Source organism: Brassica napus, chromosome A5 (genome assembly GCF_020379485.1).
Source record: "Brassica napus cultivar Da-Ae chromosome A5, Da-Ae, whole genome shotgun sequence".
Classification (NCBI taxonomy): Eukaryota; Viridiplantae; Streptophyta; class Magnoliopsida; order Brassicales; family Brassicaceae; genus Brassica; species Brassica napus.
In genome coordinates this window covers 20,422,973-20,448,409 of record NC_063438.1, presented here as the reverse complement: position 1 = coordinate 20,448,409, position 25,437 = coordinate 20,422,973, and the positions used below count along the sequence as shown (strand labels likewise).

At 36.7% G+C, this 25,437-nt stretch overlaps 2 protein-coding genes and 1 pseudogene across 3 annotated transcripts; all 3 read right to left on the bottom strand.

Annotated features, from left to right (window-relative positions):
- Positions 1 to 442: 442 nt before the first annotated feature.
- On the bottom strand, positions 443 to 987 carry LOC106358424 (photosystem II 5 kDa protein, chloroplastic-like). The gene has a single exon (XM_013798222.3). It carries the CDS (start codon positions 868 to 870, stop codon positions 556 to 558), a length of 315 nt encoding a protein of 104 aa, XP_013653676.2. The 5' UTR covers positions 871 to 987; the 3' UTR covers positions 443 to 555.
- A 2,323-nt stretch (positions 988 to 3,310) lies between these two features.
- On the bottom strand, positions 3,311 to 6,691 carry LOC125608808 (NAD(H) kinase 1-like). 2 transcript variants are annotated; one of them, XM_048779313.1, is made up of 11 exons: positions 6,479 to 6,691; positions 5,914 to 6,088; positions 5,704 to 5,823; positions 5,427 to 5,611; positions 5,048 to 5,161; positions 4,824 to 4,918; positions 4,599 to 4,705; positions 4,428 to 4,501; positions 4,266 to 4,344; positions 3,875 to 4,182; positions 3,311 to 3,800 (listed from the first exon to the last, which is right to left on the bottom strand). In XM_048779313.1, exons 1-11 carry the CDS (start codon positions 6,503 to 6,505, stop codon positions 3,498 to 3,500), a joined length of 1,587 nt encoding a protein of 528 aa, XP_048635270.1. In that variant the 5' UTR covers positions 6,506 to 6,691; the 3' UTR covers positions 3,311 to 3,497. The 2 variants fall into 2 exon arrangements, with proteins under 2 accessions (XP_048635270.1, XP_048635271.1); XM_048779314.1 differs by lacking the exon at positions 6,479 to 6,691 and adding an exon at positions 6,243 to 6,364.
- Positions 6,692 to 21,208: 14,517 nt separating this feature from the next.
- LOC106376223 lies at positions 21,209 to 25,229 on the bottom strand (annotated as a pseudogene).
- Positions 25,230 to 25,437: the final 208 nt, after the last annotated feature.

The window sequence follows — 25,437 nt, the reverse complement described above, 5'->3', positions numbered from 1 at the left end:
CACCAGTCTAGACAGAACGCAGAAGGCTAAGGTTGGTTTGGTGGACGGGACGGTTATCGTGGCGGAAGGGAGAGGAGATGTGAAGATTGTGATGAAGGGAGGGAAGAAGAAGACGACGATCAGGGATGTGCTTTTTGTTCCACGTGGGATCAACAGAAACGTGTTGAGTGTTCCTCTGATGACATCGAGAGGCTGTTCGTTCAAACCGGGAGAGAGAGGTGAATGCGTTGTTCGTGATAAGACGGGAGCTGTGTTTGGGGATACTACGTGGGATGAGAGAGGTTTGTCTATACGTATGCAGGTGGTTAAACCCAATATCTCCTCTTAGCTTGTGTTCACTTTGAATAAGTATGGTACAAGGCTTTATTCTAGTTTTCAGCAACTTTATTGTAGACAGACACTATGCAATGCTTTTGTCAAGTTTAGTTTATATTCGAAAATCTAGTAGCAAAATATGAAATTGATTTAGTATATGATTACAAACAAAGTTTGAGAAAATTTTACCGAAATATTAGAAAGATAGAGGGAGAGAGACATGAAAGATGGATTGTTGAATCAGTAGCGACAGATCTTGGCTGTCGGCATTGTGACACAAACTTGAGCGTACTTCTTCTTCGCTGCATCTGTCCCTCGTTTGGGCTCCTCCTCGTCTGCCATGGCTGCCTTGGCCAAGGAAAAAACTGCCGCAGCTGCAGCTGTGAACATGAGATCCCTCCTCATCGTGGTGCTGTTCTGTGTCTCCTTGACTTGTAAGCTGGTTGTGTTGTCGCTCGTTGAAGCTCTGATCACTGAGAGCCTTCGTCCGCCGGTGGTTGACGGGACCTTTGCAACGGCCGGGACGAATGTGGCTGTCATGCTCATCGATGCCATTGCTTAATAATTGATTTGATTCTACGTTTTTGATTCTTCTCTCTCTCGGGCAATGCTTTTGAGATGGTGTTTTAAGAAGTCTGAGTCTGTGGAAAGCGTTGCGTTTGATGAGAAATGATCCATTCCTTATCCATATATGATTTTTGCGCAATTGGTTTGTTGCCACGTGTTGTAGTACTCTATCTTTGTTGAGAAGACCTAACTGTGAGAGGGTGAGAGGCGCTCTCGAAAAAGGTGGTTTTTGTTGTGAAGCCCGCATATGGGCCCATATGTTTAGCCATGAAAAATTTAGTCGATACCACAACAGTAAAGCCCAACACATTAATATTTTTGCAATAAATTTTTCTTGTTTTTTTCATTAATTTTTAATTACAAAATTTTAAAATATTTCATATTCTAAATCACAAATAGCATGGCCGCTAATTTCGGTACCTATGGCATGGTTTTACAAAGCAAACGCAAAAACAATCAGTTGAATTTTTTTCTGCGATTCCAACTATCTAAATTTCTAATTTTTCTAGAAATTTGCATCAAGTTTTTTTTTGTTTTACCAAAAACTATTAATTATTGAGCATGCATTCCTTATAGATTCTCTATATATTTTAATCATGTCCAAAACCATTCAGACATGTTATGATTGGTTTTTATTTTATTTTTGTTTCAAAGTTTTGTCTAATTTCAATATCAAAAACGCAATACCATATAAGTTTTCATCGTCACTTTCCAGCTTCTTCCGACTCCATGTATCAAAAGTAGTCAGATAACATTTTGAAATCAAAGTCTTTTTACCCAACACACTTCATGGCATCTGATAAGCTCCCGCCTTCATATCCGATTATAGGGTGGTAGCGTGCTTGCTATAGGTTAGCCACAGTCAATGAGAAGTTTTTATCACCGCTTATCGGGGCAGGATGAGCTCTTGTCCAGCTTGCAATATCCTGGATAATAACAAAGTCGCTTGCTTGCTTCAAGTGAGAATTTAGATGTGTGAATCTTATCACTCGGTTGCAGTGTAACCCACACATACTCATGGGCTCGCTCTTCATTGGCAGTAGTCTCATGTATTGTGATGTCTCCAAGGTGGCCTGAGACTGCACAAAATCACTGATTTCTCCTTTATTTTTGCCCCCTTGTACTTAGCGTAAACACCGACATTTTCAATGTCCCAAATCACCAGTACATGTGCCAATGCATAGAGATAACATGGCCTACTGTCTTTGTTTAATATGCCGGCCTACGAGAAATGTTAATGAAGTTTCTTTTATAAAAGAAGATTTTCATTAGTTAGGAACCAATTTTTACGAAAATAAATTGAAATAGAAACAGAGAGTTAAAGAACATAAGTTCAAGAACAGAGAGTTAATAGGCATAAACTTTGTGTACAAACCCCAATCTTATCCCATAGTGTACTATTCCCTAACATAAGTTTCCTCTACACTAATAACGGTAATCTACTGGAAAACAATCAACAAGAATACAATCATCAATAGAGAAGATGCTTCTCCTCTCTGGATGAGGTCCATTATAATGGTAGAAGCCCATGCGTATAGATCCGTGGCAAATCTTGCGTCTAGATCCGTTGATACAAAGACTCATGTTTCTTATCTCTGGAACAGGCGTTTCATAACTGCTCATGATAATCTAAATGGATTACTGTGCCCATTCTAGCTTCAGTTATGGCTACGGACATCTAGGGTTTTAGCGACACAAATACTTTAAAGCGATTGCTCTTTTTAATGTGTGTGATTTGAAAAACTTGTACAAAGTAACAAATACACACATTGTATATTTGAATTTGGATTTGTTAGTTGAATTTCATGTTCATTAACTTAATTTATAAACCAAATATATGTTGATCTTTTATATTGATAAAATATATATATAAAAACAAAAAAAAAAATTTATGAATGATGGTATTTCTCAATGATGATCCTAACTTTCAATCTAGCTTTTCAACCTTTCAATCTCAATTTCTTGAACCTACAAATTAAGAAACTGCATGATTCATCAAATAAGTATGTAGTTTTCTTCAACATTTTAATCTCAAGATGCATTAGTATCAAAAAAAATTCAAGAACATTAAACCAAAATGTGAATTACTGGGTACTTTCTGTTTGTAATCACTTATGATTTAATTTCCATAGAACCCGATGGCAAGGAATAATAAATGCACTCGTAAAGAGCATTTAGTCTTTCAAAATAAATGTCTAGCCCACAGATTTTGATGCTTTCTATACTAATATGCATTTGCCTCTCTATTGTAGAAGAAATGGGAAAGAGAAAAAGGAAACCATCAGAGAAAGCCGTCAAAAGTATCAAAGGACCAGTGCCTCCAATTGTTCCATTTTCCATTGGATTCATGATTCCTTTCCTTATCCTTCTTTTAGCAGTGTCTATTAATCAGAGTTTGGAAACGGGATCATGGAATGTAACAAATCAGTTAGCACAGAAACATCTCTGATTCATTAACTTTGAATAATCAATCATACTACATTTTCTTTATTATACCCACCAATGTATAGAAACCAGATACTACATCTTTGTCTCTATGCATATAGATTTATAGAAGTCAGGACTGTGTATATGGTTTAGAAGGAGTAGAATTCTCGGATAAATTTGTTCAAGTGTCACTGAGGGCCGTCAGAAGATTGAATCTTTCTTTGGTTCCAGTGAAGACCGTCATGGATGCTGCGAAGGAAATCATGAGTGGATTCAACCTGGCAAGCGGTTGAGACAGGCCAGGGTGCCATGCTACACACTAGTGCATCCCCTGCTTCAAGTTGTTTCCGTCCTTTCCCATCAAACGACACCCACGCGGAGCCTCTGCTGTTGAATGGCACCTGCACTCTCACTGTCACATGGTCCGGTAATATCAGTGGGCGGAAAGACAGAGAATGCGGACAGATTGGTGTGAACAAGATCCCAGGAACCTGCAAATAAACATCATGTTTAGTAGCTCTTATCGCTTGTTATGAGGATCATGAGGGGGGGCATGTTATAACACCTGTGGATGGACCATTGATCCTCCAGCTGCAAGTGAGTAAGCGGTGCTACCAGATGTTGTAGAGAGTATTAGTCCATCGCCTTGCACACATGTGACAAACGAGTTGTCGCAGTAGCATTCAAGGTTTGTGAGGTAAGAAGATATCCCACGGTCGATGGTGACTTCATTCAAAACAAGCATAGTCTCTTCTGTCTCGTAGTCATGCCTTGCTTTATCTCTGATGATGTGACACTGCAACCTGTGTCGTAGTGTTATACTGAGTGGACCCCTCAGAACCGATTCAAGACAATCTCGGTATTGTTCGCTGTCTGGGATCATAGCGAGTTAAAGAAAAAGTTCCAGTGGACAACAGATAATGCTTGATAAAAAGAAAAAAGATTTTTAAGGATACGGAAAGGAGTCATGAATCCAAGAGATCCCATGGAAAATGGAACAATTGGAGGCACTGGTCCTTTGAACATCGACGCTGCCTGTAAACGTTACGATGTTCCAATGTTAAATCGTGTTTGTGTGTGTTTTACTATTAAAAAGGAACAGACAGATGTGACGTTACCCATAGAACAGTACCATCACCACCAAGAGTTATAACAAGGTCAACCTTTGGGTGTAGAAGTGAAATTTCTTTGTCTGCATAAACAAATGACCAATTGGTAAAAAAACTACGACGCTTTGATCATATACAGAGAAAATTTACACAAAAAGAAAGAGAGAGAGAGATGTTTACCATCTTCCCAAGTTTGAACAAAGTCGAAGGAACTTGATTCAGATAAAAGTTCTGCCTTCACTCGTGGTTCCACGTAGACATTTAGTCCTTTATGATCTCTCAACCATCTGAAGAATATGATAGGAAACACTTTTTACCTTCCAATTCAGAGAGAATCACTGAATCTAGTCCTCATGGTTTGTGTAAATAATATCTTACTGAAAGAGAGTTCAAGAGAATACAGACCTGACCATTTCCACAGAAAGAACTCGTACAGAAGTTGAATTAGGCTTAGTGAAGATAATAACAGTCTGTGGACTGGACTCCCATGTCAGTGAAATCTGAATATTACAAGTTGTATAAGTTAGTCTACATACTGAACAACTGTGTACCGAGTTGTGAACAAAAGTAACTAGTGTTTATAAAATTCAGAGAGAGGATATAGACAAGCAGCCAATACGCTTCCTTACCTGTTTACTACTGCGATCTGGTGTTGTGATATTGCCGCTCTCAAAAGAGACGATTTCTTTTTTGTGTTGATCATTAGTCTGCCCCTTGCATCCCCAGGAAAGCTTAAATGATGCCTGCATCCATGCACGTTAAAACAGACTTTGAATATGTACATGCAGACGTGACGTGAAAGTGCACATGAGATATGGCTTAAGGTTTCATGTACTCTTGCAGGCTTGCAGCCGCTTGTGGATGCAACAGTATTGGGATACAGCAGATCTGAAGAGGATACTTAAGCTCTCTAAAAGAAGAAATTTTCATCTAAATTGATGTCCTACGTCTGCTGAGTGCTGATAATATGTGGTATAGGTTTGCCTACTTTATGTTTATGTATATTACCTTTCGCTTCAATTTGTTGTTACAGCCATTAGGACTGTTAGGTTCACAATCTTGAAGCACTTCATGAGCGCAAATACGCTCCAAGGAATTCCCGTTTTCCTGAACATGAAGCCGCGGAGACTTGGCTGAATGATCCATCATCCCATTGCTATTAGATTCATCAGCACACACTCCATTCGAAGGTGCTGTGACACAAGCCAGAAAACTATGTTATTCAAACCAAAACAGCTAGAAGGAACTGGATACACTAAATCATTTAACAGAGAATTCAAAAAACCTTTAAGAAGCAACTCTAGATTCTTGCACCTCTCCAACTCATATCTCCGTTTCCATTCAGCAGCTTCAGCTTGAGCCAATGCTTTTCCTTCAGAAGATCCTCTTAAAGCCTTTGCAACAGCTACAAAATATGCAAGAACGTAAGTCAAAAAGAAGAAAGAAAAACACACAAAGGATGATGAATCTTTTTAGCTATCCAAAGCTTACTTACTTCTCAAAGCCTCTGAGAACTCAATGAGATGATCATCATTAGCCTGCATAGGAGTCTGCTGAATAAGAAACTCCTGAACAGCTTTCTCTGACTGAGCTAGAGAAGACAAATTACTGAAACCGTTTTCTTGGTTTGAGCGCAAACCGTTTGCATCTCCTCCCTTTCCAAATGAATCCTGCCAAGAAGAAAAAAAAAAACAAAGAAGTCAATAGAGTTATTAACAATGTTCTGTTTCAAAAACATGAGCTTCTTTGAAGATAGACATAAATTTATGAACAGTATCATTCATCGCTATGAACTAAAGAGAAATTAATAAAAATAGCTCTCACATTCTCAACTTCCGGCGATCATATTAACCCCAAAAAGGAGAGATTTTTATCAAAGCTCAACAAATATGGATTTAAAAAAATCCTAAATTTAAGTCGAAAAATAAACAGCAGAGAGAGAGAGAGGGAAGAAACACGCAGAAGCCACCAAGTGAGAGAGATCACACGAGACCAAACACGCAGAAGACAACGGATTATTAAAATAGTACAAGAAGAAAGCAGACAAGGAGAGATTTTACAGTGTGATTGAGCTTGTAGGTCGACATTGAATTCTATGGATGGAAGTGCGGGTCACACGACGAAGACGAAGAAGAAGCTTATGGATTTATAATCTTCTCGAGACGGCAGCTTTATATATATATATTTGAGAAAATGGGAACAAAGGAAGGAAGGAAGAGTCGTGAGCATCTTCCAACTTTTTGGTGAAACCAAACAGTAATCGCTTTGAATTTAACGACCGGGGATCACATATTTGACTCTTACCATAAAAGTCAACACCAAATACACGCAGAGATTAATTATGAAAGAAAAAAAAACGATCTCCGATTCTCTTTTTGCTTTTTGTTTTTACATTTTTACCCTTACCCTCTCTCTCTATCTTTTTCTTCCCATCTGGTTATTAGATCAGGTAAATATTTAGGGGGCTACTGGTTTTTCCGCTACCACCCGCAAACGCAGCTTTTGCGGTTGGTAGCGGTTATCGGTGGTTTGCAACAATCACTCAAATCGCTCTAAACCGCTTCAAACCGCTCTGAATCTCATAAATTCAAAAGCTGGCTCCAGCTAGCGTTTGCGGTTGCGGGCGGTTGCGGGAGGATAAAAAAATTTTTTTTTTTTTTAAAACAATATATATACAAAAGTAAAAATATTTAATAAAAAATTTAAAATTGAAATTATGAAAATATTTAAATATATTTATTATATTTTAATTAATATTATAAAATTTTATGATAAAAACAATTTCAATAAATTTTCAAAATTTAAAATTATAACTTTCTAAATATAAATTTTATATTTATTATAACTTTATAATTTTTGATATTTTTATAATTATATTAAATATAAATATTGTTAATTTATTATTTGACAGTTACCGCATTTGGTAGTTAACCAGTCATAAGTCACCCGCAAACGCACCAATTTTTAACCGTAGTAACAATCGTACAAATCTCTTAAAACCGCTAGAAATCGCAACCGCCCGCATCCACAAACTCCCGCAACGACAACCGCAACTGCTGCGTTTGAACCAGTCAGACCCTTAAATAAGTGATAAAACTCCACTTTTTTTTTTTTATCATCTGTTATTTTATTAAAGGTTTAAGTCCAAAATGGACAAAGGCCAACACTAACATCATACAAACAGATCAAACAAAGCCCAACACAGAAAAGACATTAAATATAACCAGGCCTTAAGCTCCACACAAGAATCAAAGAGGAAAATAGCAGCTCCACCCACCACGTGAACACCGCCACGACCGGAAGGCATGAGCTTCCTCTGGAGTCAGAGAGCATGCACGACTGATCTCCGCCATCAGCGAAGACAAACTGTAGAAGAAGGATTGAATCCAAATCTCCAATCTTTTCTTGGAAACGAAAGCCGGCGAAGATGGTGTTATGTGAACCACCTTTTCCCAGAGACAACAGCTCCAACCATGGGGAAACATAAACCGGAAAAAAGCCGGTGACAATAGCACAAACAGAAACCCAAAAGAGATCTGGTATTGACCGGACAAAACAAAAGAGGAGCTCCTTCGATTAGCCAGAAACTAAAGACGAGATGAGCATTACAGACCAAAACGCCGACCACAAACGACTCAAACGACAATGATTTGACCAAATCTGATGGAAGAATTAGCAACCCACATCAGAGGCGGCATCAACCAGCACCGTACACCAGAAAAAGATACAGATCTGGTCAAATCAATCAAGCGAGCCACGGCAGCGACGAAGAGATGAACCACACCACATCTTATAGACTACTGAAAGATCTCCTCTAACACCTAAAGAACTACAACTGAAACAGAGACAAAACGAAAAAAACCCAGATACAATACGGATCTTAAAAGAACCACACTGAGAAGATTTATAAACATGAAAGCACAGCTCCGACGCTATGGAAACCGCCGGAGCTGTAGATCTGAAAATCTGAAAGTTCTTGGTGAAGAGAGAAGATTGAGCGTTTATGAGAGTGATAAAACTCCACTTTTGTCATAACCTTTGATGACTGTTTTTTTTTATAAGTCTTGATCATAAATTACGATAATGTCGAGACTTGCAAGATCTTCTTGAGCGTGGCCTGCTAGTGGACAAGATTATGCTTGATTATAAATGATTAGTGAATAGTCCAGTGCTGTTGCTATCTCCTATCTAATAAAAATAAAAGAAAATGTGATTGAATAATACGTGAATAAAAACTTTTGTTGCTCTTATATGTTTTTTTAACTATATAGTATATACAAGTTTCCATGTATTTCGATTAAATTATATGCTTCTTGTTGATTGGGAATTAAATGCCGTCCGCATGATTAAGATTTTGATTTTGTATCATTATCTTTTCAGATTACTTTTCAACTAATCATTACGTAATCGATCATATAATATACTGACCGAATTCGATAGTGTTTTTTTTTTAAATTTATATATATATATATATATATATATATATATATATATATACAACTATTAGTTTCTTGTTCTGGTGGGGAAACATATCAAACACCAACATCATCTCTGCAATATTCAGATGTTCACATGTTTGAACACCATCTATAATATATTCAGAAAAAGAACACCATCTATTAAAAATATAAATAAGAACTTTACCAACCATTATTATATTTATACCAGTGATATCACATCACACGTCCCAGAAGTTTCAAATTGATATATATGTTCAAGATAATTCGATTCTAGTATGTGACACACTAGCTAGAAAAGAAACATAAATGAAGAGAACATAAACTGATCTAGTCCATTTCAGTTTATCGTTTTACATATGATGATTTGTTAATTAGTAGTGGTTACACCATGAGTACCCACTACAAGAAAACACAAGTTTTACGAAGGCGGCTTTCCTCGTGATTTCGTCGTAAAAGCAATGTTACGAGGAATTAGCGAGGAAACCCGTTTCGTCGTTATACGTTTGTCGTAACACATATATCCTCGCTAATTCGTCGTAAGGTAGCGAGGAAATGATTTCGTCGTAAAAGCAAAGAAGATTATTTCGTCGTAAAGACCACGTAAAGCTTCCACGTAAGGACGTCGCTATATTTCCTCGTAAATACCTCGAAAGGTGTTCCTCGTAAAACACACGTAAATAACTCAAAAGTAAATACTCGTAAAATAAACGTAAATACCTTGAAAGTTTTCCTCGTAAAAAACACGTTAAGTTTCCACGTTAATTCCTTGTAAACTTTTCCTCGTGAAAACCTCGTTAAGCTTCCACATAAAGAAGTCAAAAAATTAGCTACGAATTTACTTCGTTACGTTATTTTACAGAAATATAAAAAATTGTAATTAAAAAACTAATTAAAATTATTTAAATTATTAATAAAATTAAAATTCTAAAATAATCAAAACCAAAATATTTTATACATAAATAAGTTTTGAATTTATAATACAAGAACTGCCGATCAAATAAAAAAGAACTAAGAGCTAGTCGTCGTGAATCGCCCGGTAGAATTCATCACTCCTCCTCGCTACATCCTCCTCGGCATGTGTGTCGTCGGATGTTGACTCGCCTGGAATAGGATTTTGTTGTCGCATGTTCCTCAAAAAGTTCTCCCAGTCCGGATTTGTGGCCGCTACAACGTCCAAGAAGCCCTCGAGTCCACCCACACGAGCTGTGAACGCAGATCGCGTCGTGGTCAACTCGTGACGCAGCTCAGTGGACTCTCTACGCAGCTCTTCGGACTCTCTACGCAGCTGAGAGACTTTATCATCCCGTTGCTGACCATAAGACGATGTCGCTCTCGGAACATCGTTGACGGAACCAATCCCCAACGTCCGTCCCTTTTTTTAGGGACAACCTTAAAAACAAAAAATAAATATTGTTAGTAAAAATTTAAAGTTAAAAATTAAATAAATAATAAAAAAATTTAAAATTTTAAAAAATTTACCTCCTCGTAAATCTTATCCACTTCAGGTGTGGATAAGGTGACGGGTAATCCATCGGTGGACTGCTGGGTCAGCTGGGTATGGCGGTCTTCAACCCGAGCAAGCAAGTCATTGTAGATTTGCTCGGACTTGCCATCTAGAAATACGCCCGCCTTGTTCTTGTGGGTCTTCTCGTAAAGTTTTACAAGAGACGGAAAATGTCCCGTCTCTTTGGCCTAAAAAATATTTTAGAAAGTTAGAATATTAAAATTTATAAATATATATAAAAATTTGTATTTAATAAAAGATTTAATTACCATTTCCAAACGGACACCAGCGTGGGGTTTTTGGCCCGTAGTGTGATGCATCGGCCCGTTCCCGTGCTCATCGACCGTGTTACGGGAGTTAGAGCAAGACTGGACGACTCTAATGGAATCAGGAAGACGCCAATATCGGATGAGGCCATCCCACACATCCGTGGTGAGCTCAGCGGGTTTGCCACGCTCATACCCCTTCACGATCCAGTCACCCTTCCAGTTGGAGACCGTGTCCAATAAGCGAACTTTCGCCTTCGCGACAAACTTCTTCCTCACCGTCTCAGCGATCCCCAAAGCCCAATGATATTTTTGCTGTTGAAAAAAAAAAATATAAATTAATAATTAGTTTTTTAAAAAGAAATTTATAAAAATCATGAAAAAGTTAAAGTATATATATATATTTAATTAATAGAAACTTACAGCGTAAATTTTGAACCACGTCTTTCTGACGTAGTGAGGCGTCTTACTCCAGTTCGGATGCGCCATGGAGAAGTAACCTTTGATCGTGTCTGTTACGTCCGATGCAAGACAATTGTCAACCCCAAACCTGGAAAAAAAACAAATTTAAAATATAAATTATTTTTTAATGTTATAAAAGAATTTTAAACGAATTGAATAAAAAAAATTAATGTAACGTACCACAAAGTTCCGTCCGGTCGGTCGGGGTTGATGACTGGTAAACCTTCTCTGCCTGGCAGACGGAGAATGTCCTCTACAGTGTACTGCGAGTAAGGAGCACTCGGAGGCACCATCAAATCGGGATGAATTTCGGCGGGCATCGCCGGAGGTGCCATCGGAGGAGGCACAGAAGGAGGCATCGTCGGATGAGCCATCGGGGGAGGCACATGAGGAACCGATGGTGCACTAGAAGAAGGAAACCCAGAGACTCTCTGAGTGTACTGAGTCTCGGGGACAGTCTCCTGACCCGAAGAACCGGGAGCTGAAAAAGACGACGGGTCTAAACGACTACCCGGCTCACCGAACATCTCTCTGTAATGGGCAGTAAGTCTACCTTTTCGAACCTGAGAAAAAAATTTAATTTTTTAAATTTTCGTCAACAGTATATTTTCCAACATTATCCACCTAATCAACACTAAATAACATAAGATCCGTAAACCTATCTAAATTCTCTATACTAACCACCTAATCTATCCTAAACTAACTAAATTAGAGAGTAATTAGAGAGGCTTACCATTGCAACGAAACATGGAGGAAATGGAGAGGAAGTAGAGAGGAAAGAAAGAGTGAGCGCTCGGGGGTATATATAAGATTACATACCGTCGCAAATTCCTCGTAAGTTTACGATGAATTACAGAGGCCCGTGTTTTTTTTTACGACGAAACAACGACAGACTACAAAGGCCCGCGTTTTATTCTACGAGGAATTTACGAAGAATGACAAAGGCCCGTGTTATTAGATACGAGGAAGTTACGACGATTTAGCTTACGTGGAATTACCGTGGAAAGCTTCCCTATAAATATACCCGTAACTCTCCTTCTCAACCCACACACAAACTCCCAAATCACATTCTATCTATCTCACATCATACTCCCAAATCAATTCCAATTCAAATTATAAATATTTGAGAAAAAAAAAAAGAAGAAAAGAAGATATTAGAATTTATGTGGGCGAGACTTAAGTATTATAATTGCTGGAAGTCTTGCCACATGTAAATCTGGTATCTCTCTTCTTTTTCTTTTTTTTTCTAGTTTTTTCTCTACGAGGTGTTTACGACGATTTGTGTTACGAGGTGTTTACGACGATTCTGTCCTACATGGAATTAAAGAGTGCCTCGTTTGTCATTCACTATACGGGATATTTACGACTATTTATGTTACGAGGTGTTTACGACGATTCCGTCCTACGTGGAATTAACGGGTTTCGATTTCTTTATTTTTTTTAATTTCGTCGTTATTTCCACGTTACCTAACAAGTCCTTTACGACGATTCTGTCCTACGTGGAATAAACGAGGATTACGTCGTAAGTTCGACGTCAACTTACGAGGAATTAACGAGTAGTACGTTTAAATCCCTAAAATCCGAAACCCCAAACCCCAAAACCCCATATTCCTTATCTTCTACTTCATATATTCCAAACCCCATCTTTATTTCCATTCCAAACCACAATTCCCACATTTACTTATTTATAAAACAAACTCCCACATTTTCTTATTCATAAAACAAACTCCCACATTACCATATTCATAAAACAAACTCTCACATTACCTTATTCATAAAACAAACTACACAAAATCAAATACATCAATCAGATACATCGACATTCTCGTCATCACTAGAAATATCATCATTTTCATTAAACTTGTCTTCTACAGCTTCGTCTGTGGCATCATCGGTAAGATTTTCGTATTCGTGATTATGCGGATCAATGAGAAGGATGTCATCAATTTCTTGTTCAGGTTCCTCGATTTCATTTATCTGTTCTTCTTGCAATGGTGGTTCTTCTCCACTGATGATTCGTCCTCGAGGTGTAACTTTGATCACTGCTAACCAATTTATACCCGAATCTCTCATCCGAGGGTATGGAAGGAAGCTAACTTGGTCTGCTTGTGAAGCTAAGATGAAAGGCTCGAATTTGTTGTACTGTCGGTCACCGTTGACATCAACTACACCAAATTTGTTAGACCGAACACCTCTGTTGACGACGGGATCGAACCATTCACATTTGAAGAGGACGCATTTCAGCTTCAGTATCCCTGGTAATTCGACTTCATTAATCTCCGTCAAGATCCCGTAGAAATCTGTTTCCCCTTTCACACATATTCCATAGTTACTGGTCGCCCGCTGTCTACCATACTCATATGTGTGAAAAGTATAGCCTCGTGTGAAATACATCTGTGATGTGGTGACCTTTACAAGTGGAGATTGAATTACTTCGTGTAACCACTTAGGATAATCTGCATCGTCGTCATATAGGTGTGTGCACTATGAGCGTCTTGTTCACTCGACCACCAAACCTCTTTAGACTTCCCACCGAGTCGTCCAATCTGGCTAAAGATGTCTGGAACACCAGCAACTGCATATGTTGGCACAACCCCACCATCATCATATCTTCTTGGAGCTCTTCTCCGGGTACGTACTTTTGACGAAAAGTAGTACGATGTGAAGTGAGAAACTTCTTCCGTCAAACTTCCAGCAATTATAGAACCTTCAACTTTGGCGAGGTTCTTTGCTTTTCCCTTCAAATATTTCATGGCTCGCTCATGCTGATACATCCATCCGTAATGTACAGGTCCACGAAGCAATGCTTCATATGGGAGGTGGACAGCTAGATGCTCTATCACGTCAAAAAATCCAGGAGGAAATATCTTCTCCAAGTTGCACAATAAGATGAGAATGTTCTCCTGAAGTTGTTCCACAACTTCTTCTTTAAGAGTGCGTGTGCTCAGATCCCTGAAAAATGCTCCAATGCCTTTTATACTCCCAAAACAATTAAACACATTGTTAGTCATATATTATTTTGTAAACTAGGCCGTTATAAAATTATTGTGATATAATACACTACGTACCTGCAAGTGCTTCATGTACGTTTGTTGGAAGTAGCTCCGCAAATGCAAAGGGCAGTAGTCGTTGCATAAAGACATGACAATCACGACTCTTCATCCCAGAGAACTTTTGACCCTTTTCAACACATCTAGAGAGATTTGAAACATACCCATCGGGGAACTTCACTTCTGATGCCACCCAGTTGAACAACACCAACTTTTTTTCTGAAGACAGTCTGAATATCAGAACGGGAACTTGTCCATTGCTTTTAATATGTAACTCGCTTCTTGAGCAAATATCCGGCAAGTCCAACCTCGATTTTATGTTGTCTTTTGTCTTCCCTGGGACATTCAATATTGTATTCATGTTGTTCTCAAAGAAATTATTCTCTGTATGCATCACATCGAGGTTGTGGCGCAGAAGAAGATCCTTCCAATATGGCAACTCTCAAAATATACTCTTCTTGTGCCAGTTGTGATGAACACCGTAAGAATCAGGCATATTACGAGGGACATGCCAATTACCACCCCAACGAACTGTTTCGTAAGCTCCGTAGTAGTCGATTTGCGCTTCAATTTGTTCTCCAGTTAGATATGGTGGAGGAGTGTCTCTCACAAGCCTTTTGTGCCTAAACAAATTCTTGTTTCTTCGGTAAGGATGGCCAATGGGAAGAAATCGACGATGACAATCAAACCAACTTGTCTTCCTACCATTCTTCAGTTGAAACGCATCTGTCGTTCCATTACAATATGGACAAGCTAATCTCCCATGTGTAGTCCATCCAGACAACATCCCATAGGCAGGAAAGTCACTTATGGTCCACAAAAGCATAGCTCGCATCGTAAAATTCGTCTTCGTTGAACAGTCGTACGTCCTCACCCCTGTTGACCACAAATCCTTCAACTCTTTTATCAGTGGTTGTAGGAAAACATCCATGGACCTTTTTGGATGGTTCGGACCAGGTATCAATATGGTCAAGAATAGCAACTCCCGTTGCATGCACATCTCCGGTGGCAGGTTGTATGGCGTAAGAAAGACTGGCCACAATGAATATTGTCTCCCTGACATTCCGAACGGACTAAATCCATCTGTGCATAATCCGAGATACACATTCCAGCTATTGCTAGCGAAATCCGGATGTACTTTGTTGAAATGTTTCCAGGCTCTTGCATCTGATGGATGAGTCATCTCACCATCCGTCTGAGTATGCTCGGCATGCCATCTCATCTTTCCAGCAGTCTGCTCTGATTGATACAATCTTTTCAATATGTCTGTAATTGGTAGGTACCACATCCTTTGGTACGGTACCTTATTATGTTCCCGTCCTTGCGGCTTGAATCGTGGCTTCTTGCAGAATCGACATTCTTCTAGCTTCTCATCATCTCTTCAATAGATCATGCAGTTGTCGATGCAAACATCTATCATCTCCGAAGGCAACCAAGACTATAAACCAATTTCTGAATCTCATAATAAGAATCAGTAGATACATTGTCTTCCGGCAAATACTCATAAAACAAGTTCGCCCATTCGTTCATGCAACTTTCAGGTAGATTGTGATCAGTTTTAATATTCATCATTCTAGCAGCCAACGATAATTTAGAGAGACCTTCTCTACAACCACTGTAAAGTGGTTGATTCGCCGCGTTTAACATTCCGTAAAACTTTTTTGCATCTATATTAGGTTCTTCATCTTCATCATGAGCTACGAATGCATCAGCTACCATATCATGAACCCTATCATAATATACCATCTCCTCCTGATGGTAACTATGTTCATTATGCAAATGATGATTAACCGGTTCTTCCTGAAAATTGCTATTACTACTACTAGCTTCATTCTGATCATAATTAAAACATTCTCCATGTTGAAACCAGATATAGTAATTTGGCGTGAAACCTCTATTTATTAAATGCTTCCAAACATTTTCACGGTTAGCCAATTTCGAATTGTTGCATTCCCGACAAGGACAGAACATCTTACCACTTTCTTGGGCGAGCGGTGTTGAATCTGCTTGATGCATAAATGTCTCCAGCCCCGCAAGGTATTCTTTCGTCACTCTCCCGTTAGCATCTTTATGCATATATATCCAATTCCGCAACTCGTAAATAGTCCCAGAGCCAGCCATTTTTTTTTTTGTTTCAAGTTTTTTGTTGTTGGTGTGTTTAAAATGATGTTGAAACATCCATATTTATAGGAAATTTCGAATCTGGTAGTTGTAATTTTCCTATGAAATTACGACGAAAATTAATTGGATGGCAAAAAAAAAAAACGTGAACCACCTACCAAGTTGGTGGATTCAAAATTTTCTCGTTAAGTACACGTAAAATATTTCGTCGTAAAGAACTCGCGAAGTTTACGTCGTATTTACGAGGAAATAGTGTTTCCTCGTAAAAGTCATGCCAATTTACATCGTCTTTACGACGAAAATGTTTTGTCGTGACCTTACGACGAAATAACGATACTTTTCTTTTTTCACGTACTTTCCTCGCAAAATCAACGTACTTTTACGAGAATTGTTTTTCCTCGTTAATTCTTCTCGTTAAACTTACGTTTTCTTGTAGTGACCATAATAACATATGTACGTGGGGCTCCTAACAACGCGTGGCTGCTTTAGAGGACTTTTATATTTCAATGTCACTGCGGTGTTCGGTCGTCGGGTTTTCCCACTACATATAAGTACACGCTTCTAGTGCGTCAAAATTAGGACACGTGCATATATGTAAACCATGACTCCAATAAATGTTTTAAGATTTGATTTTTGAAAAGCTGATTTTTAGCAAAATGGAGTTTTTGGACTTGGACGGCAATTTTCTGTATCATGTAAATATTCTTTTTTTTTTTTTGTCAACCATGTAAATATTCAATCAGCTTGACTTTTTAATCCCCTTTTTGTTTGATGTTATTTTTCCTAAAGACTCGTCTTAATACTATATTTTTTCTGTTTTGCTAACAAATACTATAGTATTTTTGAATTTCAAAAGTCCCTCTGAATTTCGTAACAACAAATATGTCGTATATACCTTTCATTGTCTCTATGAGAAAGTTTACATTTTAGCGAATTTATTGATTACGAATTTACGATATTCCCTTCTAGTTGCATGTGAATTATTTTTCGTACTTTAACTAACGATTCAAATACTACTTACTGTCTAATTTAATTTGGTCACATAAAGAAGCTTAGATATGTTCATATATTCCGAAAACAAATGAGAATAAGTCAGCAAAATCTACTTTTGACGAATATTTTGCCTTTTTTGTCTTGTCTCAAAAGTAAAAGGTCAGAAGATTTTTATAGAGTTTTGAGTCTATTAGCTCAAAGTTGGTAATTGGTATATAGACCTCATCTTCTTCAATTGTCTTTTTGTATTTTTTAACATTGTCTTTGTGTGTATATATATCAAAGGTTTTCTACCTTCTGTGGTAGCAAGAGTTGTTGAACCTGGAATAATGTGTAATCACCATTATGTTTCATATTGTGTTTCTTGAAGAAAAAAAAAGATTAATTCACACTGTGTTTACTTCTCGCATACGAATCAACAAATTTGTAAATGGCATGTTTATCCATAACTTCAGAAGTATCTTAACATTTAATCATCTTAGCACATGTATCATCCTTTATATACTAAAGCGCAAGTCGTCTGGCGAATCAAATACTGACATGTGGCAACTTTTTTTTTAAAAAAAAAATCAATTAAATTTTTTGCCAAACCCACGTATTCTACTTTCTGTTCATGGAAGTTACAACATTCGATTTAACAACCGTTTCTGTTTTTTAGCCAAAAAACTGTTTTTTTTTAAACGAAGCAACAAAAACAACTGTTTATATCTTCTTCATCACAAACAAAAGTATCCATTTGTCTATTTTCTTCACACGTTTCCAATTATGTTTTCAAATCTTTGTTATTAAATTGTCTCTGACACATTTGTAACAAGTACAAACTTCATTTTAACGTCCGTGTTGGTCTCATTGCAAAGTTTCAACAATGAAGATTCCAAATCCTAATAAAATAACCAGGGAGAAGGAGACAACAACATCAGAAGTCAACCACAATCTATGGCAAAGGTAAACGATTTTATTTTCATAATCAAATTCAAATAAATTTAAAATTGTGCAGAAACTAATCATGCATTTTTCAATGTGCTATAGAAAACAAACTCGCAAATTCTACCGATAGTTCTTCGACATGCTCCATTTTCAAAACAAAAAAAAACATGCTCCAATATGCATGGAAAGCAACACTACGTCAAAATTACAAAGGATATGTAAAATAATTTTGTGTCATTGTATTTTTAATTAACGTAAATCAACTAATTTGTATGTTTGGTTTCAGCGACCAATATGAATATTCAAGATCCGGAAAAGAATATAAACGGAGCAGCATTCAAATTGCAACACTGAGAGAAAAATTCAGTTTACTGCATTGGTAAACAATTGTATATTAAAAACATCATATCATTCTTAATTTTCCTACTCTCCTATCATTTTTGCTTTGATGTGAAATGCAGAAAATATCTTCTCAAGCACTGCAAGCGCTTTTGCATCTTCTTCAAAAGTTGTATCAAGACAGCCCTAAATGATATTTCAAACAGTAAGTTAAATAACTTTGGAACATAATTTTTTTTTAATTTTAGACAGCTCAATTAGTTCTTTAAGATTCAGCATAAACTCAAATATTATTGTAATAAACAGAAGTGTATAAACCTAATCATAGAAGATGAAAAATATCTAAAGACTAGGTGCTTAATTATTAATATCTTGATTTTCAAACATATATACCTAACTTCAGAACTTTAATTAACACATGAATATCACAAAGCAGTAGCTCAAATAGTTAGATAAATTATTTGCAGTTCTCAAACATATTTGAAAATACTGACATGTGGCAACTTTTTTTTTTAAAAAAAAATCAATTAAATTTTTTGCCAAACCCACGTATTCTACTTTCTGTTCATGGAAGTTACAACATTCGATTTAACAACCGTTTCTGTTTTTTAGCCAAAAAACTGTTTTTTTTTAAACGAAGCAACAAAAAAAACTGTTTATATCTTCTTCATCACAAACAAAAGTATCCATTTGTCTATTTTCTTCACACGTTTCCAATTATGTTTTCAAATCTTTGTTATTAAATTGTCTCTGACACATTTGTAACAAGTACAAACTTCATTTTAACGTCCGTGTTGGTCTCATTGCAAAGTTTCAACAATGAAGATTCCAAATCCTAATAAAATAACCAGGGAGAAGGAGACAACAACATCAGAAGTCAACCACAATCTATGGCAAAGGTAAACGATTTTATTTTCATAATCAAATTCAAATAAATTTAAAATTGTGCAGAAACTAATCATGCATTTTTCAATGTGCTATAGAAAACAAACTCGCAAATTCTACCGATAGTTCTTCGACATGCTCCATTTTCAAAACAAAAAAAAACATGCTCCAATATGCATGGAAAGCAACACTACGTCAAAATTACAAAGGATATGTAAAATAATTTTGTGTCATTGTATTTTTAATTAACGTAAATCAACTAATTTGTATGTTTGGTTTCAGCGACCAATATGAATATTCAAGATCCGGAAAAGAATATAAACGGAGCAGCATTCAAATTGCAACACTGAGAGAAAAATTCAGTTTACTGCATTGGTAAACAATTGTATATTAAAAACATCATATCATTCTTAATTTTCCTACTCTCCTATCATTTTTGCTTTGATGTGAAATGCAGAAAATATCTTCTCAAGCACTGCAAGCGCTTTTGCATCTTCTTCAAAAGTTGTATCAAGACAGCCCTAAATGATATTTCAAACAGTAAGTTAAATAACTTTGGAACATAATTTTTTTTAATTTTAGACAGCTCAATTAGTTCTTTAAGATTCAGCATAAACTCAAATATTATTGTAATAAACAGAAGTGTATAAACCTAATCATAGAAGATGAAAAATATCTAAAGACTAGGTGCTTAATTATTAATATCTTGATTTTCAAACATATATACCTAACTTCAGAACTTTAATTAACACATGAATATCACAAAGCAGTAGCTCAAATAGTTAGATAAATTATTTGCAGTTCTCAAACATATTTGATACTGAAAATAAAGTAAGAAACCCAATATTAGCTTTCAAGTAACTCATAAAACTATTAATATATGATATAAACATATTGTAAGTATCATTATGGATTTACTTTTATATGAAGTATCATTTATAAAGAATACTAATACTTTTTCTTTGATATTTTAATTTTAAAAATATCAGATTTTCAGTATGAAACCCTGTGTGCTGATATTGTGGAAGCAATACTTTCATGTATATATAATTTTTGATTAAAATACTCATTTATTTTGATTGAAAATTATGATAAAATAATTTAAAATACAATAAATTTGATTCGTGCGCAGCACGAGAATAATACTAGTAACAAAATAAAATGTACACACTTCATAGATGTTAACTAATTACCGGTAGACTGAGTCTCGGTCAATTTATCTCTGCCTGTTCTCATGATATTTTTGCGTTCCGTACTTCCATTTAATTCCAGCCCTCCCTTTGTGAGGAACTGTTTAATACTGTATTGGACATGACTCTTATACAAAAGCTTAATTTTGAAATTATATCGTACGAATATTTAGAAATGTTTGATAGTCCTTGGCTTTCTTTGAAGACCGGTCACAATTTGGGTCAAGTCGATAACTGATTCAAAGTCTTCCAGAGAGAAAGCTACCTTTACGTTTGACATTGTTATTATAAAGGACGAGCCAGTTTTCTACTAATTCAACAAAGATTAGTAAACTATATAATAAAATTTCTTTGAATGTTGTTTCCATTTACATTGACCTAATCTTTCTTTTTTCCATATTAATTTACTTGAGTTTGCGTATTTTGATATTCAAAAGTTTAAATGATCCTTATAGTATTTTTTATTACGAATGATCCTTATAGTATTTTCGTATTCATAAGTTCGAACGATCCATATTTTCTTATTAATATTCTTCCTTGTGTTACATAAAAGCCTGGACTTGAAATGAAGTTTCAGTAGAGGAACATTTGGGTTGCCTTTGGTTTCCACTTGGGGAGGGTTTAATTATAATAATAAAAACTTGGGTACTACAGTACAACTTGCTTTTTATTCTCCAATACTGACAATTATAGAGCAGATTATGAGATCATGATGAAAAGTTACATGCAGAACAAAGTAAAATTACACATTACATAAGCCTTTTTAGTAGTGGGCTGGAGAGTTGAGGCCTTCTTGAGAAGAAAGTGAACGGAAAGGCTGATGTCTCCTTGAAGACATTGACGACAATGACAAAGACAGAGACGGCATTCTCTTGAAAGAAGGTCTCCTGTCAAGATTCCTCATCGTTCTTTTTGCCTGAATCGCCTTTAGAGCTGGTCCTGCTCTCTCCTTTAGCTTTAAGACCACGAAGAAGAGAAGCCTATAACACACAAGGATTCCTACTACCGCAGCCAAGTCCCACCATTTTGAATGTGTCACCTTCACTCTAAATATCTTGTTTATCACTTCTTCTCCTGTCATTTTCGGCTCACCCGGGAATAAAGGCTCGAACTCTAGTCCAAGAAAATCGTTCTTGTAACCTCCCTGCAACATCCCAAATGTTTCTCAAGTTTAACAACCTCTATTTATAATCTTTTCAGTAACCTGAAAACGTTTTTTAATATGTTCTTGAAACATTACTCTCTTCACTTTACCTGGATAGCCCAAGATCCATAGCTTATGTATGAAACCGGGTAACGCCAAAATATCTTGGGAAGATCAGGAAGCAGACGGAAGAATCCAGAAGTCATCATGATGATTCCCTTACCAAAACATAACATAGAAAATCACACTTAAGTCTTTTATAAACTTTAGGATTTTATGAGAAGAAAAAAAAGGGTTGCTTCGTTCTTACAATGAGACCAGCTCCAGTAACAAGACCCATCAAGAAGTTTGGAACAAGAGAAGCCACAACCATCATGAGACTCTCTATCACAGAGACTGAGAAGAAGATGTTGAGACAGAAGAAAGCGTAATGCGAGAACCCGGGACGAAACTTCACCAAGTTGTAAGTAATAGTTCCCGTTATAACCGAGAGAGAAACTAAGAACGGGAAAGACGAGATGTAGTTTGAGAGGATATAAACCGAAACTCCATAGTAACCACTCATCCTCTCTTTATAGAACACCTACAACATGACAAAATCGCATTTTCATCAGAGGCCGGCCCTAAGATTTTGGAGACTATAAACTATGTAGCAAAAATATATTTTAACAATTAATATTGACTCAAGAAAATTTTGGAGGCCTTAAAACAATCTTTCACTTGGCTATAACCGGTCTTGATTTTCATTGATATAGCAAATCAAGATTTGTGAAATATAATTAGGGTTTATTATTTTTACCTTCATTTCTTCAAGGAAAGAAGGGAAGCCTCCAATGGACATGAACGTCATGAAACCAGTGATGAATCCACCACAAGAGACCCTGGCTAAGATTGATGTGTAGCTATATCCCACGTCGTAGAATATCGTCCCTACGCTTATAGAAACAACAATGTAGCTTACTATTCTTGTCCAGTAGTAACCTACATCGCGACACATGTTTATGAATGATCTTGCTGTTAATGTTCTAAGTTGTCTCCACCAGCTTGCTTCACTTCCTCTTCTCACTTCCATCTCACTCCCATCCTGGAAAGAGTTAAATGAAGAAAACGTTAACATGACCAGCTCATGAGTTAACTTGACTATGGAATGCACAAAGAGTTAAAACTTACGATGTTAGATAGTTCTTGGATTCTTGATTTTGCGGACTTCGCATACTTTGAACGCGGTAGTTCTCAACAAGCCTTGCTCTGATCACAGGTGTTGCTAGATTCATCAGTGGATCTGATGTAGCTGGTGTTTCCTGAATTCTTTGAGATCCTTTGAGCGTAGCTGTGACTGTATCGAAGTCTGAGTTTATACATCGCAGGAAGTGATCAGAAGGATTCCTCTTCTTGGGACATGGAAAGCCCGATTCAGCAAAGAACTATATTTCAAATAAGCAAAAAAAACAAAACAAAACAGAGTTTTCTCCATCAAGATAACGTAAGATAAACGAAACTTCAGGGTTTCTTGTACTACAAGTAAAGCAAGAGTTTATAGTTCACCTCAACAGCAGACTTGGCTTCACCAAAGTAGACAGACTCACCACTCGAGAGCAAGAAAAGATCATCAAAAAGTGCAAACACCTCACTGCTAGGCTGATGAATCGATGAAATAACGGTTCTGCCATCTCTTGCGATGTTTCTAAGTGTCTGAATCACGAAAAACGCAGAAGCACTATCCAAACCGCTGGTGGGTTCGTCGAGAAAGAGGATCTGAGGGCGGGTTAAGATCTCTAAAGCGATGCTGACACGTTTCCGTTCGCCGCCACTAACTCCCCTAGCGTGCCAGTTTCCAATGGCTCTGTCTGCGCAGTCTTGAAGACCAAGCTCCATGATTGTGCCTTCCACAATGTCACTCACTTCCTCGTTAGACATATCACTTGGAAGCCTCAATCGGGCTGAATATGTTATTGTCTCCCTCACTGTTAGTGTTCCGAGCAATATGTCCTCTTGTGTTACATATGCCTATATACATATATTCACGTTATCCATATATTTTAAGATCAATGCAGACAACTTTCAACATTTACTTTTCCATTAAGATCAAATGAGAGTAAATCTAAAAGTTGTTGATTAAGTTGGGCTGTACTTTATATTTTTAAGTCCCTATTTTAATTGACCTTATATTATTCACACAAAATATTCAAAATAACTATAGACTTTAACCTTTCACCACTATCTACTTAGGTTGGATCTGTCTAAAATATGTTACCACAAATGAAAAGATAACGTTTATCGACCAAAAGGACAATCCTAATTATCTAACAAGTTAGTTGCTTGTTATAGAATGTCAAATGTGAGATGAAATATTGAACGAGGAAACTTACTACGAGACCATAGTCTAGTCTGGCTTTCTTGCCGTTCAATAGAAGATTACCGGTCATGATCACGTTTCTTGCGAGTCTACCTGTAGATAACTCGAGAATTATTTTCTTAACAGTCGATGAGAACTTCATCTTATAGAGAGAAAAAAAAAAACAAAAACAATACTACTATTTTCACTGTTTTTTATATATTTTTGTATTGGGCTGTAAAAATGGAGATAAATATCATAACTAAAGAGATAATGAATAAGAAATGCTAGCCCCAGTAATAAGTTTTGCATTTATGAGGCAGTGCAGTGTTCTGTCTACTTTCTTTGCATGCAGCGGATGTTTATAAATACTGTATGTAGATATAGTTGTCCAATAAATCAGCTTTAATTTCGGTATAAAATCGCTTAATGTATGATCTATGATGATGTTGATAAACCAAGGTGTAATTAGTAAAAAGTAACATATATATATACATAGATTTACAAATCTTTTATATTTACAAATCTTTTATATTTACAAATCTTTTATATTCCATTTTGGCAATTTCCGGATAACATTACGACAGAAAATTAAACTCAGTTTAGCCTTTTGTTCAAAAAAAAAAAAATTAAACTAAGTCAATGACACTATTACAATATTTATCAATATAGTAGTAATAGCTAAAAATACCAATAATATAAAAATTGCCAAGATAGGTATGTCAGTCGGAATGTGTGATGCATGGAGTTGAATGTTAGAAGAAACTGACCTGCAAGAGAGTCAAGAAGAGTGGACTTTCCGGATCCAGAAGGACCCATTATAGCCATGATCCGACCTGGTTCAGCATACCCGTTTAGCCTCTGTAGCAACCTTCGGGTCGGACCATCACTGAAGTTGGGTATAACTACCGTTAAGTCTTCCCATGCCAAATACGCTCCACGGCTCATCTCCGCCTTTGACGGTAGCGGCCTCGGGCAACTACTCGAGCCCTCTAGTTCCATAGTTTCTATGCTCTCTCTCTCTCTCTCTCTCTCTCTCTCTCTCTCTCTCTCTCTCTCTCTCTCTCTCTCTCTCTCTCTCTTACACGATCTAGTTTTATTTGTTTCTTCTAGTTTCTCTTTTGTTGGTGGGAGTGAATAATAACGAGTAGGAAAAACAAAAAGATAAAAAGAGTATATAAGCTCTACAGTCACCAAACAACTAAATTCATTTAATGGATGTCTTTAATATGGGCAACGTTTATAAAGGGCATGCATGCATGTATTGATGTATATCTACAGACTACACTAGCATACTATATAGTATTTCAATTCATTAGTAAATGCGTATATATAAAGAAGGA